General features: G+C 37.1%; 1 protein-coding gene across 1 annotated transcript in view; it reads left to right on the top strand.

Moving 5' to 3' along the window:
- Positions 1-17,570, top strand: part of HEPH (hephaestin) — an 85,666-nt gene that overhangs the window by 22,401 nt on the left and 45,695 nt on the right. Inside the window, 4 exon segments of the mRNA XM_003801311.1 lie at positions 2,326-2,537; positions 3,527-3,677; positions 6,188-6,400; positions 15,429-15,642. Of these exon segments, the coding sequence (XP_003801359.1) occupies positions 2,326-2,537; positions 3,527-3,677; positions 6,188-6,400; positions 15,429-15,642 (790 nt within the window).

The following is a 17,570-nucleotide window of genomic DNA, read 5'->3' as shown; positions in this document are numbered from 1 at the left end:
AAAAAAAAAAAAAAAACAATAATTAGAAAAAAACAACAGAATGGAAAAAAATTTGAAAACATAATTTAACCTTCAACAAATTCAGTATTATCACAAATATTTACCATAAATACATAAAAGAAAAAAAAAGAAATCAAAACCATTGGGGTAGTGGGGATTAGAAACATAATAAAATGCAATGTGTGAACATGGTGATAAAAATAGCCTTAGGAGGCATTTTGTAGATAATTAGAAAATATTTTATACTACATACTAGATGATGATAGAGAATTTTCTTAGTCATAATGGTATTGTAGTGACATAGGAGATACTTGATGATGTATTTGGCAGGAAAATGTCATGATGTTTGCATTTTACTTCCAAATGATTGAACAAAAGTAAAAAAATAAAAGTGTGTGTGTGTATAAATATACACAGATAGATAAATTTAAGATGGAAATATGTCAACAATAGGCTCTGAATGGTAGGATGATTGTCGCACTATTCTTTAAAATGTTCTGTATGTTTGAAACTTTAATGAGTTAGTAATGGTTATTGAATAGAAAAGACAGGTTAAAACCATCCCAAATTATAACCACCTTATTATAAACAATATTATAAAATATATCCTTGTATATGCTTCTTTGTGTACTTTAATGATTATTCTTTCAGAATATATTTTTAAGATATGGAATTACTGAGTGCATTGGCTTATACCTATAGTCCTAGCTACTCAGAATGTTGAAGCAAAAGGATCACCTGAGCCCAGGAGTTTGAGGCTGCAGTGAGCTGTGACTGTACTCCAGCCTAGACAATGGTGTGAGACCCCATCTCTATTAATAATGATAAGGAATTGCTGTGTCAGAGATTACATGCCCTAAAATGTTTGATACCTATATTCCAGTTCCTCTCAAGATATTGTAGTATTATCAACTTGAATTTGAATCAGTGAGAGTCCCTTTTCCCACAACTTCACCAAGACTTGTAGATCTTGTCAAAATGACTGTCTTATAGGCAAACAGTAGCATCAACAAAACTCACTGTAGTTTTGATTTAGATTTGATTACTTTAGGTTGAACATTCTTTTTTTTTTTTTTTTTTTAAGAGAGAGAGTCTCACTTTATTGCCCTTGGTAGAATGCTGTGGAGTCACAGCTCACAGCAACCTCCAACTCCTGGGCTTAAGCGATTCTCCTGCCTCAGCCTCCCAAGTAGCTGGGACTACAGGCACCCACAATAACACCTGGCTATTTTTTGTTGTAGTTTGGCAGGGGTCAGGTTTGAATCCACCATGCTTGGTATATGGGGCCAGCGCCCTATTCACTGAGCCACAGGTGCTGCCCAGGTTGAACATTCTTTTCAGTATTTATTTCATATCTTTATTTGTGGATGTGAACTTTTAAAATAAATAGCTTTTGATAAATTTTGTCAACATTATTTCCTAAAGGGTTATTCTTGTTTATACTTAATGATTTTTAAAGATGAAAGGGGTAGATGATATCTCTACCACTCTTCACCATCATCACCGATTATTATAATATATAAATTTTTTGTTAATTTGATAGATAAAAGTTGGATATTTAATTTGCATTTGTTCAATTACTGATTGCTAGGAAATTAAAATATATATATATTTATGTGCATTGCTTCACCATGTCCTGTGTCCATTTTAGAAATTATAGCCTAGGCCAGGTGCAGTGGCTCACGCCTATAATCCTAGCACACTGGGAGGCTGAGGTGAGTGGATTGTACTGAGCTCACAGGTTCGAGACTAGCCTGAGCAAGAATAAGACTCCACTTCTAAAAATAGCAGGTGTTGTGGTGGGCACCTGTAGTCCCAGCTATTTGGGAGGCTGAGGCAAGATAATCTCTTGAGCCCAAGAGTTAGAGGTTGCTGTGAGCTATGATGCCACAGCACTCTACCGAGGGTGACAAAATGAGACTGTTTCAGAAAAAAAAAGAAATTACAGCCTTAGTGCATACACACACACACACACACACACACACACGTATAACATACACACCCACACATACATTTATACATGTAGAAAGAAAAAAGTGGTCAATAATCAGAGTTGCTCAAAGATGAAGTAGACTATAATAGCACATATTTAATCTCCCATCACTGAAGAATTTTAATCAGAGATAGGGAAATAAGAGCAGATCAATGTGTTTTTTAAGTGAAGGGTAGTCCAAATAAATTTTAAAGTTCTTTCCCTTTTAGTCCTGCTATTTTATGATTTTGTAAAATTGAAACGAGGAAATTGAATTGCCTTAGTTTATATAGCAAATAATGGCAGAACCAGAAACCAAACTCTAATCTCCAAGTTTCATGTTTTCCCTGCAGGCTTGTCATACCCTGGCTTGGTGGCCAAGCCTTTTGAGAAAGTAACATACCACTGGACAGTCCCCAGTCATGCTGGTCCCACTGCTCAGGATCCTGCTTGTCTCACCTGGATGTACTTTTCTGCCACGGATCCCATAAGAGATACAAATTCTGGCCTGGTGGGCCCCCTGCTGGTGTGCAAAGCTGGTGCTTTGGGTGCAGATGGAAAACAGGTAGTGCCAGGTTGTCTAGCTGGGAAGCCTTCTGGGAGGAAGATGAAGCTATGTTGCTGGGTAGGAGTTAAGCATGGAATTGGGTCCTAAAGGTGAGGGAATAGTAGAAAAATAGTCAAGCTGTTGCACCAGAAATTGATAGTTGTTGACTTCATGCTATCTTCTGTGCTATTTTTTTATTTACATATACATTTTTCTTAATCTCTATTTCTTTATAGTTCATGTCCTCCTATCATAATCTCCCTTCCCTCCCTTCTGCTCTCTTTCTCTTCTCCTCCCCCTTTCTTCACTCTCTTTATTTCTTTTTCTCTCTCTTTCTTTCTTATCACTGAGTGGCCCTTAACCCTTGTTCATGATCCTAAATCTGTTTTAATATTTGCTTGTCTACTTTTGTACCCATCCCACCATTTCTAACTGTGTAACCTTGGGCAATCTACTTAGCCTCTCTCTGAGTTGGTTTTCTTACCTGTGAACAAAGAGTTGACAATGGAAGAAGGTACCTTAGGTTTCTGTAAGGATTAATTAAAATAATCCATATAAAGTGCTTAGCACTCAGTAAGCACTCAATGAATATTAGCTTTAATGATAACAATTATCAATATTATTACTTTTATTTTTTAATTCCCTCTAGATCCCTTCCCTGCTCTTTTAGCCACTTTCTTCTACTCCTCTCCCCATGTGACTCCAAGCTCTCTATCATATTCGGTATCTCTTACATTCCCCACTTCTTCTATACTTCCTTTCATAAATTCCTTCCCTACAGTCTTGTCATTTTATTCTGAACTCTTCCTTCTATCTGTAATTTGTGTTTACCTAAGGAAAAACTGCTTAGTAACAATAGCAGCAATGGTCAGGAGGTATGGGCTTAGCTCTGAGTCTGGAAAAGGAAATTGGAAAGAACCAGGTATGTTTGGATCTATGACTACACAGTCCACAACTATTAAAATCATTGTTATTCCTCATTCTACTTTATTCCACTGGGCCTGCAGAAAGGGGTGGATAAAGAATTCTTTCTCCTCTTTGCTGTGTTGGATGAGAACAAAAGCTGGTACAGCAAAGCTAACGAAGCGGCCGCTATGTTGGATTTCCGACTGCTCTCAGAGGATCTAGAGGGCTTCCAGGACTCCAATCGGATGCATGGTATGGGGAGTACTTTTGCCCTGAGCTACAACTGAGGCATCCCAAGTAAAACATAATCCCAATCACAATTATTAGAAATTCTGAAAACGTGATTTCATTGATAACTCAGTCCAAGAGACAAGCTAGATTGAGAGATTCCACTTACAACAATAGATCTTATACTTAGTACCTTTTTATGCTGTGTACTATGTTACACAGTATGTGGGGCACTGGAAAAGATTACTTTGACAGGAAAACCATACATAAGGAATCTACTAGAGAGTGTGAAGAGTAAGCTGGGGGATATTATTCCAGACTTACCTTTCTCTCCCCTTGCTCCTACTATTCTTGCCCCCCAAGCTCATAGTCTAGCCAATTGCAGTTATTTTTATTTCTGTGAATATACCTTGTACTTTGCTGATTTCATGATTTTGTGTTATTCCTTGAAATGCCATTCCTTATATCTTTGTCCTCAGCCTGTGGTAATTCTACCCATTGTCTAGGGCCTTATTCAAAAGCTACCTCCTCCATACGACTCTCCGACTCTCCGTCATCCATGCTCAGGATGATAACACCCTCTTTTGAATTACAAGTGTACTTTTTTTTTTATTTTCACCTTTTCTTTCTTTTTCTTTTCTCTCTCTCTTTTTTTTTTTTTTTTTTTTTTTTTTTGTTTTTGGCCAGGGCTGGATTTGAACCAGCCACCTCCAGCATATGGGGCTAGATGCCTACTCCTTTGAGCTACAGTGCCACCCTACAATTGTATTTTTATCAGACTATTTTAATAGGAAGATCTATACATTTCTCAATATTATAGTTATTTTTTACATGGCTTTTGATTTCTGCCATATTGCAGTGTCTTTAAAAATGAGTATTGTATGTTGCTTATTTCTGTATCTTCTACGCTGTCTAATACATAGTAAATGTTTATTGAATTGGTGAACTCCCAGGAGAATTGGTGAGTGAGTGGGTAAATGAATGAAGGGGAAGACATTGTCTCAGTTTTCAAAGAGTTTCCAGCAATTTGCAATGAAATAAAACTAATAGTAGCCATGAAAAAAAATTACAGAACAATCCAAGACAGATTATAATTTATTACTGAATTGGGTGGAACAGCTTTTCAGAGACTCAGGAGTTAAGGGGAAGAGAAAATTAATGAGAAACAATTAAATGAAAAGATTCTTAGAAGGGAGTGCTTGAGCTAGGGCTTGAATACTGGGCTTGAAGACTAGGGTTTGTAACTAGTCAGGGGAAGCAGAATCAGGGCTTAGCAATGTTTCCATAAGCATTCTAGGGGCTTATCAAACAGGGTAACATTAAAGTTGATTCCAGTGGATGTGAGGGCATTGAAAAGAGGCAAGCTTCAAGCAGATCTCCCTGTATTTTGTGGTAATGGGAGAATGTAGAAGGTGGGAGGAAAACAGTATGAGTATGTTATATTTTGGCTGTATCAGTTCCCATCACTTGTTAGCTCCATTATTCAGAAAAAAAGTGACACAGTCTCATGAGCCAAGTTCATTTTAGTTTGAATTTACTGAACATATAATTAATACCAAGTAATGTGTTAGGTGTTCAAGCAGTCAGGTAGCTATAGAAAAAATGATATGCTTCCTGCTAGGGTAATCTGGTTCAGGAACTAAGATTTGTAAGTACATTATTAGACTTTGTGGTAAGTGTTACAGTAGAATTTCTAGGGTAAAAGTTTGTGAAAATCAAAGAGAAGCTATAAGTCTACTTCACCAAAGAAGTGATATTTGAGCTGGGATATGATGGATGGGTAGTATGTGGCCACAAAAAAAAAAAAAAAAAAAAAAAAAGACTATCAGGGAAGTTTATTCCAGGAAGAACAGGTTATGTGAAAAATCAGCAGGTGTTTTCTAAGCACATACTATGTTTTAAGCTTTGCAAATGTGGAGACAAATAAAGCTTATAGGATAACGGTGTATGTGACAGAGAGTGGGTGGGAAAATGGACTTCAGGTAAGAGAGGAGGCTATTGCAGTTCAGTACCGAAAAAGGGAAGTATCGTGAAGATGAAGAGTAGGAGACAGATTGAGAGCTGAGGATGGAGCTTTAGGGAATCTCATTTTATGGATGGGTGGAGAATGAGAACAAGATGAAAGAACAATCAGAGAGTTTGTAAGAGAATCAGAAAGTGTCACAGAAACAAAGGGAGGAGAGTTTCAAGAAAGTAGGGATACTTTCTTGGAAAGTAGGAGAGGTTGGTATGCATGTATGCATGTGGGGAGGAAAAGAAGTTATAATAATGAACAGTAGTTCAGTGTTGTAAGGATATGGAGCATGGCAGAGGAGGGTTAGGAGGTGAAGCCAGAAAGACCATTTGTGCTCTCATCCTAAAGACACAGGTCTTCATGTCTAAAGCAGCTTAGAAAAGAAGGCAGAGGGGTTAAGGATGACTCAGCAGATTCAAGTTGTATAAAACCGTAGTACAGAGCTGATGATATGCTTCTGGGTGGTGCTTGAGTAGTCTGGTCTCATCTCCCCATCTTGTCTTGTGTTTTTGTTTTCCAGGCATTAATGGGTTTCTGTTCTCTAACTTACCCAGGCTGGAAATATGCAAGGGTGACACAGTGGCCTGGCACCTGCTCGGCCTGGGCACAGAGACTGATGTGCACGGGGTCATGTTTGAGGGCAACACCGTGCAGCTTCAAGGCATGAGGAAGGGCTCAACCACGCTTTTTCCTCACACCTTTGTCATGGCTATTATGCAGCCTGACAATCTTGGTAAGTACCTTAGCAGGTGGCCCTAAGCTCAGAGGCTTCCTTGGGTATGGGACTGGAGATGGAGTGGAGAAGAGAGAGGAATGGTAAGGAGAAAAGAAGAGGTATACTGAAAGTTCTGAAGACGTTTTAAAATGTTTGTCTTTTCCCTTTTCAACGTGCTCTCCATGTTATATTTATCTGGATTATCTCCTCTTCTGCAAGCAGAATAGAGTGAATAGAAAACTGAGGAAGCTATTTTCTGGAAGAACAGAAGAGAAATGCGGATGCGACTCAGCTTTAGGGCAGTTCTTTATAGATACAGTCTTCATATTGGGAGGGAGGTTGATGAAATGTACTTATGAGAACTCTCAACTCACATATTCTGTGAAGATTTCTGCAAAATTTATCACTGCTGGTGTCTATGTGCATGTGCACCTGTGGGTGTGCATGTGTATGTATGTGTGTGTGTGGTACTCTAACAGTTTTAGCCCAGGAATCAGAACAGAGGAGCATTGGTGTGGGCTCTTTCATTAACTTGCTCTGTAACATTGATCTAATCACTCATATTCTCTGTAGCTAGATTTCTTCTTTCCTTGCTTCCTTTCTTCTTGCTTTCCATACTTACTTCTGTCCTTGTGCCTTCCCTCAATCCATCCCTCCTGCCCTTTTTTCTTTCTTTCATGAAGATATTTAACTGGAATGTTTCTTCAGATGTCATCTGTTTTTTTTTTTTTTTCTTTTTCTGTTTCAACTTGTTCTTTTATTAGGAAAAAAACACCATGAGGAGGTAAATAAAAGACCTTTTGCCTTCCATGAAGTTGATGACTTCCCAGCTAGAATAACTTGAGGAGCTAAGATGATGTCAGTTGTAGTAGATAGTTTGGGGAAGGACAAGGTCCTAAACTCAATGTCTCGTACCACAGGTTTCCAGCATCCACTTCTGACTGAGGTCATCCATGTAGAGTCTCTGATTCGACATTCCTCCTCCTCCCTGATGAAACTTTAAGGGTGCTAACTTGGCAAAAACAGAGAAAAGTGCTGTTGTTGGCTTTGAAAAGACTAGGGGAAAGATAGGAATTTCTGTACAGTCTTGTATTTTTGTACTTTTATTTGGCTTCAACAAGAGAAATTTATGTTCTTTTTTAGTTCAAATTAATATGAGGGCATATATTTTTAGGTTACATTGTTCTCACTTCTAAGGTAAAGTTAAATTTCTGCTACAGCCCTTCACTCAGGGAGCATGCTGAACACCCTCACATCCTGCACTTTTAGGTGAGGTACCACCAATTGCCCTCACCCCTTCACTCTTCCTTCTTCCTACTCTCCCCTCCTTCTTGCTGGACTATATTTGTTTTATATCTTTTGTGCAGTTGTGTAATTGTTTATATATTGGTTTCATATTAGTAATAGATCCATTGTATTTTTTCCATTCTTGAGATTCTTTACTACGAAGAATGTGTTTCAACTCCATCCAAGTAAACATAAGGGATGTCATCTCTTTCTGACATTTCATAGTGCAGCAGTTATTTTTTTCTTTACAGTCCCTAAGGTGTAGTATTCTTTTTCTAGCTAGTTGGAGGAAATAGTGTCTGTAAGAAAAATTTGTCAGTTCCATGCCAGTTCTCTAAATTTTATTCATAGTTGGTTAAAAAAATATTAAAACAAACCTTTTTACCAGTTTAATAATTTCAGCCATCCCTGAGTTTGACAATCAGTGGGCATTTTCCTTGGCTCTCCGTCTATTTCTAGATGATCTCTTGAATCTTAACTCTCCATTCTGCCTCTGGGACTTACTCTTTGATTAATATTTAGAGAAATCTATGTGACTACCTCCATAAAGACAGACCAAAGGTACCTGAATTAATGAAAGAGTCAGTACCAGAGTCTGGCTCTGAGATTCTATAGAAGGGGTCGTGATGGGGAATAGTAAGTATACATATGTGCTAGAGCAACTTAGCAGATGGGTCTTCATTTCTGCCAATCTACCCAGGATACTTTCTTGGTCAGGGAGAGTTGTTGTTAGCAAATTAAAGCATGAACAGCTTTGCAGATGGTTTGAAAATATCACCATGGAGATTCAGTGTCTTAGGTATTGGATGTTAAGATCATATTTTTAAAAATATGGGGAAAATGCCCAGCAAAAAATTCAGCAAAGTGTTAAGAATTTGAGTTGTGTAGGTCTATTGGTAATGTTTTAATGATCTCATCTTTTATTATTTGCTCTAAATTTTAATAGTATTGCACTATATATATATATATTATATATAGTATAAAATAAAAAACTTAAAAAAGGTTATGAAAAAAATTCAGCAAAATGTTAAGAATTTGAGTTGTGTAGGTCTATTGGTAATGTTTTAATCATCTCCTCTTTTTATTATTTTCTCTAAATTTAATAGTATTGCACATTTTTTTCTTTTTTGCAGTTTTTGGCCAGGGCTGGGTTTGAACCTGCCACCTCCGGTATATGGGGCTGATACCTTACTCCTTTGAGCTACAGGCACCTCCCAGTATTGCACTATATTTAAAAGAAAATTACTTATCATATTTATAATATCACCATGCATAATAATAAGCCTCAGGTTTTCCAGTAGAACTACTAATACTAGAGCTTTACTAGCCAGGCAAAGTAATAGATAAAAAGGTTAAAACTTGTAACATGTTATTTTACACCTAATTCATATTAGATTTCTCATAAGCAACCACAACTTCCTGTGCCTCTTGTTAGGGTTTCTTTCCTCTCTTTCACTATTGAAACTCTTTCTTTATTCATTATTGTCCTATATTTCCCCATTTCCCACCTCCTATTTCTCTTCCCACTTCTTTTTTATTTTCCTCTTTTCTTCCATTTCCCCCTCCCTCTTTAATATTTTTTCCTTTGTTTTTCTATTTTTATATCTCTCATCTTTCTTTTGCTTCCTTTTCTTTATTCATTCTTTCTTTTTCTTATATCCATTTGTCTCCCATCTTGCCCTATATCTTTCCTTACTTGTCATTTTCTCCTTCAGTTTTTTTTCTCTCTTTTCTTTCTTCTCTTCCTATTTGACCTTATTTTTTCTTCCATTCTTTCTCTTTTCATTATTTTCTTTCCTTTTTCTTGATGGTCTTAACATTCTTTTTGCTTCCCTTCTTTCCACTCCTTCCTTCCTTTCTTTCTGTTTCTTTATCTTATTTTATCTTTTAAAAATATATTTCTTTCTTTACTTTTTACCTTCCTCTCATTTTATTTTCTTCTTTTTCCTTTTACTTTTTTCTGTACACTTCCTTTCTTCTCTCTTGTATTTTTCTGTTTTTCTCCTTTTTTCTCCCTAATTTCTTATTATTTTCTTTTTCTATTAAATTTTCACAAGGCATAGCAAATATCTGTTCTATTTCATTTGCTGGTTTGGGTGCTAGAGAATGTGAGGCACAATGAGGCAGCTGCAGTTAATGTGAAAGGGAGATAGATCTGTAAACTTTAGTTGTCCCAGTGACTGGGAAGGTATCGAGGATGATGCTAATATTTAGAGGGTAGATTTCAAAGATTCTGAAACTTTTCTACAATATGTAGGAGAGTTCAAATAATGAATAATAATCCCACCCAAATGGCTAATTGTACTCCTAATGAGGAACACCAAGATGTAGTATTTAAGGGATGTAGGAAATGGTTAAAGACCCAGTTAGGAAAAGAGGAAAGGTCTTGATAAGGAGTTAAAACTTTATCTTCTAGTTGATGAGAAGAAAATATTTTGTTTCTTTTATTAAGCTGATGAGTTACAGGATGTGATTTTCATTTTTGTAAGTTTATTACAAAGAGTATGGAAAACGGGCCTGAGTCAAAAGGAAGTAGAACCAAGAAGGCACAACAGAAGGTTTTTGAGAGGGATGATGAGAGCCTTCTAATGGGTGGAGGCAGTGAGGATAGAGAGAAGGACTGAGTTTAAAGATATTTGGCGGAGAAGGGGCTGAACAAGGAGAAAAGATGCTTGAGGTTTCTAGCTTGTATTCTAGGTGAATGATGGTACCATTAATCAAATGAGCAAGTGTGGAAGCATAGAAGCAGGGGAAGTGTGGTAAGATTTGGATAAAAATATTCATTTAGGAGCATTTTAAGTTTTAACTTTCTGATGAAGTCCAGGTGGTAGGGATTTCACAATATGTAGATTGCAGGTAGAAATATAAAGCGTGGATGAAAAGCCCTGGGCTAAGAAGGACATTTGCATGTTCTCATAGTTCAAGTTCATAAACATGCCCATTGGCTGCATGACGATTATGTGGTAACATTTTTGCTTATCTTTCCTGGTGGATATAACAAAATACTATGCACAGACCACTTTTTTTTTTTTTTTTTTTAGCTCATCAGCTTTCATTAGTGTTTGTGTATTTAATGTGTACCCCAAGGCAACTTTTCTTCCAATGCCTTACAGAGAAGCCACAAAGCTGGACACCTCTGAGTGATAGGAAAGAACATTTAAGGTACAAATCAACATTTAAGAGGTAGGAAGGAGAGGAGAAGCCAGAATAACAATAAAGCAAAGGACTGGTCAAAGAGATAATGTTAAAAAAGAAGTGGGGGTGGCGCCTGTGCCTTAGTGAGTAGGGCACCAGCCCCATATAGTGAGGGTGGAGGGTTCCAACTCAGCCTCGGACATACTTCAACAACAATAACAAAAATATAGCCTGGCATTGTGGTGGGTGCCTGTAGTCTAGGCTACTTGGGAGGCTGAGGCAAGAGAATCACCTAAGCCCAAGAGCTGGAGGTTCCTGTGAGCTGTGATGCCATGGCACTCTACTGAGGGTGACAAAGTGAGACTCTGTCATGACAAAAAAAAAAAAGGTGGTTTAGACAACACTGTCTATATAATAAAATTCAAATGATGGGAATAGCCTAAGTTCACATGACTCAGAATATCTTCTACTTGTTCCCATCCCTTCAAGTGATCATCAGACTTTCTTTTCTACACCAGACCCTGACCCCTCACTCAATGCATATTTATACTTTTTGTGTACAAAGATGGATATAGAGGTAAACAAGACAGATGTGATTTTTCTCTCAGGATGTCTTCAATAAACACATAAATAAAATAAGATAATTTCAGATAGTGAAACATGTTGTGAAGGACGTAAAATACAGAAATGTGATAAAATAATGAGGGCATTACTTTAGACAAGATTTTCGCGGAAAGTCTCTCTAAAAATGTGACATCTAAGTGGAGATTTAATTAATGAAAAGGAGTTACATGAACATCTCTGAGCAGAGCATTCTAGTGCCCTAAGTTAGCAACAAGCACGGCTTATTCAAGGATCAGAAAGAAAGTTTGTATGCTTGGAGTGTTTTGACCCAGGAGAAGACTGACATGATATGATGCCATACAGGTTGGTGAAAGTCATACTATCTAGGGCCTTGTAGACCATAGTAAGGAGTTATAATTTTATTATGGGCATAAGTAGAATATTTAAAGCAAGGGAGACATGTGCTTTGGATTATATTTGCTAAAGAGCATCCTAAATCATCTGGGAAGCTATTGCAATTTTCTGAGTAAGAGATGCTGCTGGTGGCATGAAATGCAGAACTGTCAGTGGAAATTAAAAACTAATTTTGAAGAAATTGCTGATAGGATTTATTAATAAAATAGATGTAACAGGGTAAGGGAAATGGAAGAGTTAGGAAGTAGATGTGGAAAGAAAAGAGTTGGCCTCTTCTTTCAAGGTGTCTATAAACCAGTAGAAGGGGCCATTTTAAAAGAGAGGAATACTTAGTTTTAACCTCATGGTTTGGTAAAGTATGTTAGTTGTGGAGAGGCTAAGAATGTAGAGGACATTTTGGGCTAGAATCATCAGGGAAGGTTTTTTGGAAGAGAAAAAGCATGAATTGGGTCTTGGATAATAAATGAGTTCTCAATATATATGGGGTTGGGGTGGGTGTGTGCCTTCCCGATAGAGGATAACATCATGTGTAAAAATGCTAAGGTAGAAATGATATTTTTTTGCAGTTTTTTTTTTTTCTTTTTGGCCAGGGCTGGGTTTGAACCCACCACCTCCAGCATATGGGGCTGGCGCCCTACTCCTTTGAGCCACAGGCGCCACCCTAGAAATGAGATATTTGAGAGAAACAGTCAGAGGTAGATTTAGTTGGAACCCTGATTGAGTCTAAGACAATGTATGGGAAATGGGACTGAGTTTGTGCCCAGCTAATGAAAGGGTTTGAAAGCCAGGAATATGAATACCAGAGTAGGCAGTAGGAAGCAAAGTATGGGGACAATGAGAGTAATGTTTTAAGGTTAGTTTCTTTTGATCAACATATTTTGATCCTTGTCATAGACATCTGGAGCTTGAAATCTAGTCCAGGCAGCTCTATAGCACAGATATTCAAGACTTATATCTGAACTTTCAAATGTAAAGAAATGAACAAAGTCATTTCCAATGCTCTTATGTAAGCATCCTTGTGATCAAGTAATAGTACAAGTAGGTCCTCATTATTATATAGTGGGGAAGTAAAGGCTTTTAATATACTGTTACCTGAATAGTTTGTATTCAATAGGTAATTTTTCATACCACATATCCCTCCCATCTTACCCCTTCTGAGCCTCTAATATCCACCAAGCCACTCTGTGTTTCCATATATACCTACTGCTTAGTTCCCACTAAGTGAGAACATGCACTATTTTGTTTTTCGTTTGTTTGCTTTTGTTTTTTTTATTCCTGGGCTACTTCCCTTTGATTAATGTTGCTCAAAAAATTATTTTATTCCTTTGAATAGCTGAATAGTATTCCATTATATATATAAAATGTATATATATATATATATACACACACACACATATGTGTATGTGTGTGTGTGTGTGTACACATGTTCTTTAGTGTTTGGTTGGTGAACACTTATGTTGGCTTGGTTCCATAGTTACGCAGTTGTGAATTATGCTAAGATAAATATATAAGTGCAGTTGTCTTTATTTCTAAAATGGCTTCTTTGCCTGGGTGGATCCCCAGAAGTAGGATCAATGGATTGAATGGTAGATATACTTTGAGTTCTTTGAGAAATTATTTTCCATAGATGTTTTACTAATTATATTCCCACCAACAGTATATAAGCATTTCCTTTTCACTACCTCCATGACAAAATTTGTTGTTTTGACTTTTTAATAATGGCCATTCTGACAGGGGTGAGGTGGTATGTCATTGTGGTTTTATTAATAATTTACAATTTTGTAAGTGTGTTGAACATTTGTATACTATCTTTCAAAAATGCCTAGTCATGTCTTTTGCCTACTTTTATTTTTTTATTTTTATTTTTTTTTTATTAAATGATAGCTGTGTACATTAATGCAATCATGGGGTACAGTGTGGTGTTTTCATATACAATTTGAAATATTTTCATCAAACTGGTTAATATAGACTTTATGTCAATTTTCTTGGTTATTATGTTAAGACATTTATACTCTACTTTTAGAAAGATTCACTTGTAACCTTGTAAGACCAACCATAGAGGTGATCCCTTCAATCCAAGACTTGATTTTGCAAGTCTTTTTTTTTTTTTTTTTTTTTTTTGATTTTGCAAGTCTTGACAAATAATCACTCTTGCTGATTTGAGTTACTAATAAATTCTAGATATTAGTCCTTTGTCAGAAGTAGTTTGAAAATATTTTCTCCCATTCTGTAGGTTTTCTATTTACTGTGTTGATTATTTCTTTGTTTCTGTGTGGAAACTTTTCAGTCAATATTTTATTTATTTATTTTTGTTCTTGTTTTTGTTGTATTTGTTTTTGGAGTCTTTTTCATAAATTCTTTGCCTAGGCCAATGTCCAGAAGAGTTTTCCCTGTTTTCTTCTAGAATTTTTATGATGTCAGATATTACATTAAGAAGTTCTTTTTTATTTTTAAAAACTATTTAATCCAACCTATATTTATTTTATACTTGGTAAAAAAGAGACATGAGTGGTCACTTCTTTTTTTGGAATAATTATTAAATCTTTATTTACTTATTTATAGCTATACTTATTGAACATTTACTATATCTTGTGCTAAACATAATACACACATATTGTGATTAATTTTAAAACAACCAAATGAAGTAAGTAAAATAGCACTCATCTTATCGATGAGGATACTGAAACATACAGAGGTTTAGAAACTACCACAAAGTTTTGTACGTATAGCTAACAACTGACAAATAGAATTACCAACCATCTCACTTTGCCCCTTATTAAGGAGTTCCCTGGGATATGGGACTTACGGTGCTAAGGCAAAGAAGAAAGAGTTGATCATTCTAGTAGCAGAGTTTAATTTTTTTTTTTTTATGTATTGGTTCAGGTTCATTGAGGGTACAAAGAATTAGGATACACTGTTTGCATTTGTTAGGTAGAGTCCCCTCCCTGTATAGTTGTGTCCCACCCCCAAGAGGTGTTCCATACACTGTAACCCTCCATCCCCCTCCCTATACCCTTCTCCCAGCTCCCCTGCCTGCACCTTGAATTGATTTGAGTTTTTCTTTTATGTGGGTATGTATTAGATCATCTGGCAGCTTCATATTAGAATTGAGTACATCGGATTCCTGTTTCTCCATTCTTGTGATACTTTACTAAGAAGAATGTGTTCCAACTTGACCCAGGTTAATACAAAAGATGTAATATCTCCATATTTTTCATGGATGAATAGTATTCCATGGTGTACATATAGCAGAGCTAGTTAATCCATTGATGTACTGTACATATACAGGGTTTCAGGGTATGTGATAATTTAATAAATTCATATAACTTGTAAAGATCAAATCAGTGTACTTAGGATATCTACTACCTTAAGTATTTGTCTTTTGTTTATGTAAGAACCACTCAAATTATCCTCACCTAGCTATTTTGAAATATATAGTAGATTATTTTAAACCGTGTATCTTTGAAGTTGGAGTTCTTAATGTTTGTGTTCGATAGTCTCATTAAACTTGTAATATTCTTTTTATTCTAGTCCCTTATCTGAGACTACTCACTCTCTGCAGTATGCATAGGGAGAGGCAAGAAATCCCCCCAGGCCCTGTCCAGGGATGTTTTGACTCAAGTTTTGCTCTCTGGTCCTCCCTCAGGGACATTTGAGATTTATTGCCAGGCAGGCAACCATCGAGAAGCAGGGATGAAGGCAATTTATAATGTGTCCCAGTGTCCTGGCCACCATGCCACTCCTCAACAACACTACCAAGCTGCAAGAATCTACTACATCATGGCAGAAGAGGTGGAGTGGGACTATTGTCCTGATAGGAGCTGGGAATTGGAGTGGCATAACCAGTCTGAGAAGGACAGGTACGTCTTCAGAAAAAGAGAGGTCCTACTTTCAGAAAATCATTTTACAGATGAAGATACTGAAACTCTTAAATGAGGAGGAACTCATCTAAGATCACCTAATATGATACCAACAGACCTGGGATCAGGAACTAGAATACAGTTCTTCTGAATTCCATCTCAGCACTTCTCCTATATTGGTATAGTGTGGGGCTAAAGTAAATGACCTTGTGCACACCTTCATCTTTGCCTCTCTTCCTCAAATTAGTTGGAAGTACCATATTTTTCTATGTATAATGCACTCATACATGTAATATGAACCCACATTTTTGGCCCAAACTTTCAGGAAAACATCCTTCAAGAAAGTGGCTGGTTCTCGGCTAGGAGACACATTTGGGGAAAGCTAATGCTTTCCTGGTAAATCTACAGATGACACTGCTTTCTTGCATCTGCCCACTCTGTGAAGGCTACTCCTTCCCTGTCTCCCAGGATCCCTTCTCCCTGCCTTGGTGGCAATGGCCATGTGTATGTGTGGCTGGTTGGCAGGGTGGTAGCTTCTGTGGCCACTTAGCCCTGCAGTTAGCCAGGCGAGTCCCTGGGGTCTACCAGGGGTTCCTGATCCCCTTTGCATGGATGGGTTTTGGCCCTTACCCTACATGGCTGCAGCCTCCCTCACCAGCCCTACTACCACCCTATTCCCTGATACGGCACTCAGCAGAACCAACTCTCACCCACTTCCATCAAATTCTGCGTTCTCCTGGACTGAAATTCCATACACTCAGCAGGCCCAGGTTGTTGGGTGCAGCAGCTTGGAAGTCATGGGATTCCTGCTCCCAAGCTGTACTACTGATACGCAATGTATATCCTTATTTTCCTCTCAAAAATTTGGACAAAGAAGTATGCATTATGGTATACTGGCAAATATGGTACCTTCCCTGGGGCTTAAATTTCATGAAGAACTTACACAAAGAACCAAATGCCCCAAGATCATCTTTCCCTTAACAAAATGGCATTGCATTCGTTAAGGTATAGACTAAAATATGTAGCAGATAAAGCCCAAAACAACATAGTTTAAATAAGATGAAATTTTATTGGTTATTCATATAATAGTACAGATATGAGTATAATAAAGGGCTGGTAGGCAAACGGTGTCATCCTCAAATAATTACTTTTTATCTCTGGGACCAAGATGCCTATTACTGTTGTAGCCATGTTAAGCTATCAGGCAGGCAGAAAGAAGTTCAGGATAAGATTGATTGTCTGTGAGGAGTGACTCGGGAGTTACATACATCATTTTTTTTTCATACCTTATTATCCCACACTTACATGATTATGCTTAGTTGCAAAGAAATCTAGGAAATATAATCTCTGGTTGGATAGCCATGTGCTTAGCTAAAACTTAGGTGATTCCATTACTAAAGAGAAATGAGGAGAAAATTCAAACTAATTTGAGGTACAAATTCGTAGTTTTGCACTAGTTTGTTTTTAGTGCTCTTACTGACTTTTGCCATTTCTTGCTCTTTATATTGATTGTTAAAAGATGAAGTCTTCCTGCTAACTTTCTTTGAAAATTAGGGAAAATGACTTCCTCTCTCTAAGCCTGAGTTTGCTCATCTTTAAAGTGATCTGGTACAGTTGAAAAACAAGAAGAGAGAGGAGGGAGTGATGGAGCAGTGGGCTTGAATCTAAGTCCTGGTTCCCTTTCTGGCTGGATGTGTTGCTGTCAATAAGTCCTGATACCTCTGGGCTACTGCTTGCACTTCTGGGACCTACCTACCTACCTCATAGATTGGAAATGTCGAATAACGTGCATTATAAACCTGTTTGTAAATTGGAAAGTATCCTATAAGAAGAAATTTGTAAGATTCTATTTACTCCATATGTGTCACTATTTGTTGCCTTCTGGCTGCAGCAGAAGTTAATACCTTTTCTGCCACCTCGTACTTTGT

This window comes from Otolemur garnettii, unplaced genomic scaffold (assembly GCF_000181295.1).
Source record: "Otolemur garnettii isolate 467f Iridium unplaced genomic scaffold, OtoGar3 scaffold00206, whole genome shotgun sequence".
Classification (NCBI taxonomy): Eukaryota; Metazoa; Chordata; class Mammalia; order Primates; family Galagidae; genus Otolemur; species Otolemur garnettii.
The sequence above is the reverse complement of the archived record's forward strand: the minus strand, read 5'-3'. Positions and strand labels throughout refer to the sequence as shown.